This window comes from Danio rerio, chromosome 7 (assembly GCF_052040795.2).
Source record: "Danio rerio strain M-AB ecotype USA chromosome 7, GRCz13ab, whole genome shotgun sequence".
NCBI classification, from domain to species: domain Eukaryota; kingdom Metazoa; phylum Chordata; class Actinopteri; order Cypriniformes; family Danionidae; genus Danio; species Danio rerio.
This window is the reverse complement of record NC_141027.1, coordinates 78,470,001-78,472,500: the sequence shown is the minus strand read 5'-3', so window position 1 is coordinate 78,472,500 and position 2,500 is coordinate 78,470,001. Positions and strand designations below refer to the sequence as shown.

The following is a 2,500-nucleotide window of genomic DNA, read 5'->3' as shown; positions in this document are numbered from 1 at the left end:
TCACAATCATTAATAATGATTCATGAATTCTTTTCAGTGTTCCTTCCTGCTTCATAGTTTGTGGAAACTGGGACACATTTTATTTCTTAAGAAAGTTCATAATAAAACCATATATTTGGAATAAAATATTGTACTTTATGAATGCATTTACGTTAATTGATTTCTAAAGAAACACATTTTAAGCAGACACTTGTAAAATACAGCAGCTTACATTAAAACAAAGTTTTAATTTAAAATAATAATATAAAAAATAACATGTATAATTATATTAGATGATAACAATATATATATATATATATATATATATATATATATATATATATATATAATAAAAACAAACAATGAAAATTTATGATAATAATAATAGAAATAATAAAAAAATATATATATATATATATATATATATATATATATATATATATATATATAGCAATAGTAAACATTTTATTTTATTAAAAACAAAACCACAATAAAATAATAATAATAATAATACAATAATAACAATATTCATAGCAATAAAAACAAAATAAAATTTTTAAATTTAAATTATTGATAATAATAATAGCTATAATAACAACATTAGTAAAATAAAATATATAGCAATAGTAAATATTTTATTTTATTAAAAAAAAAAAACAATAAAAAAACAATAATAATATAATTTTCATCATTATTATTATTACTATTATTATCATTAACAACAACGTCACATTAATAATAATAATTTCTTGAACACCAGATCCCCACACTATAATGATTTCGGAAAGAAATCGCTTGACACTGAAGACTGCTGAAAATCCGCAGTAATAAATTACAACTGAATCTACATTCACTAAGCAAGCATTTCCTTCAAACAGCAATAACATTAGACAATTGCACAGTATTTTAGATCAAATGCAAGTATCCTCGTTCTCCTTTTAACAGCATCTCATGATCCCAAATGTTTTACCGCTGCTGTCTGTATGTGTACTTGTTTTTATATCCAAGTGGGCACCGGAATGCAGACAGACTCATGGGGACTTGTGTCACCGTGGGGACTAAAATTGAGATCCCCAATGGCTAAACATGCGTATAAATCAGTGTTTCCCAACCCTGTTCCTGAAGGCACGCCAACAGTACATATTTTGGATGTCTCCCTTATCTGACCCATTCATTTCAGGCTGTTTTGGTGAGTTGATTCAGGTGTGTTTGATTAAGGAGAGGTTGAAAATGTGTACTGTTGGTTTGCCTTTAGGAACAGGGTTGAGAAACACTGGTATAAATCACACAGAATGAAGTATTAATGAAAATATAATATGAAAATGCAGATTGTTGAGGGTTGGGGGTTTTTAGGAGAGAGAATATATGGATTGTATACTGGAAACATCATTACGTTAGTCCCCACAAGGATATAAGAACAAGTTTCTGTGTGTGTAATTGTGTGTCCCTCAGACCTGGCTCTCGGTGGAGGTTTTACGCTGGTGTCTCCAGCCGGTGTCTGGATGTGTGTTGTGATGTGCAGTGGTGCTGATGCTGGAGCACTCAGACTGATGATCTCCCTCCTGCAGGAGCTGCTCTGTTTCTCCATCGTTCAGAGACGCTGAGCTGGCCTGCAGAGACACGGTTTCAGTGCGCATGCAGTTGTGGAGACCAGACCCTCTGCACGCCTTCAGCTGCCGCAAGTCTTCCCAGTACAGATCCTCTCCCGACAGCAGACACACTCCTTCCACAATGCGGATCTTCTCCTTAGTGTAGCCTCCGTCCACCACACCCTGAACCTGCACATGCAGAGCCACACATGTGAAGAATTATTCGCCCTCCTGTGCATTTTACAGATATTTCCCAAATGATGTTGAACAGATTCAGGAATTTTTCACAGTATTTCCTATAATATTTTTTCTTCTGGATGAAGGCTTATTTGATTTATTTTGGCTAAAATAAAAGCAGATATAATTTTTTTTACACTCATTTTAAGGTCAATATTATTACCCCCCTTAAACAATAGTTAATATAATACAGTTTACATAATTCAGTATATAATACCCCCACTACACCCCCGTTTTACCCTTAAAAGTAGGGGTGCCCAAACTTTTTCTTATGACGGGCCAAAAACCCAACTTGATTGAGGGCTGTGTGCCGAAGGCAAAAATACCAAACTGTGACACCCCATTCACACGGGGCTTCAGCGTCAACGCTTGACAGAGGGCGTGTCTGAAGTTCCGACCGTCATAGAAGCATCAGCCAATGAAATTAGTCAGCAATAGGCCACTGTCTGAGCTGGTGTATTTGCATACAGCGATCTGATTGGCTGATGCTTCCGTTGGCGCTTGAAACACTGAGAAAGTCCAAACTTCTGCAGCGAGCAACGCCTCTGAAGCGGCGCCGAAGAATCCACAATGCAGTTCGGGAACGCCTGACGTCACCCATTCAAAGTGAATAGGAAGCGTTGAAGCTGACGCCCCGTGTGAATGGGGCGTAATACATTAAAGTTTCCATGAGTAATTTCCTAATATTTAAAAAT

The 2,500-nt window shown here is 35.3% G+C and overlaps 1 protein-coding gene across 6 annotated transcripts in view; it reads right to left on the bottom strand.

Annotated features, from left to right (window-relative positions):
- lrp4 (low density lipoprotein receptor-related protein 4) overlaps positions 1–2,500 on the bottom strand; it is a 145,837-nt gene that overhangs the window by 1,385 nt on the left and 141,952 nt on the right. For 4 of the 6 annotated variants that reach the window (XM_087262279.1, XM_087262280.1, XM_087262283.1 and 1 more), the window contains exon 38: positions 1–1,757. This exon is cut by the window's left edge and continues 1,385 nt beyond it. In XM_087262279.1, coding sequence (XP_087118405.1) covers positions 1,428–1,757 — 330 coding nt within the window. In that variant the 3' untranslated portion in view covers positions 1–1,427. The remainder of the gene's footprint in view (positions 1,758–2,500) is intronic. The other 2 variants (XM_087262281.1, XM_087262282.1) reach the window with 2 other exon arrangements.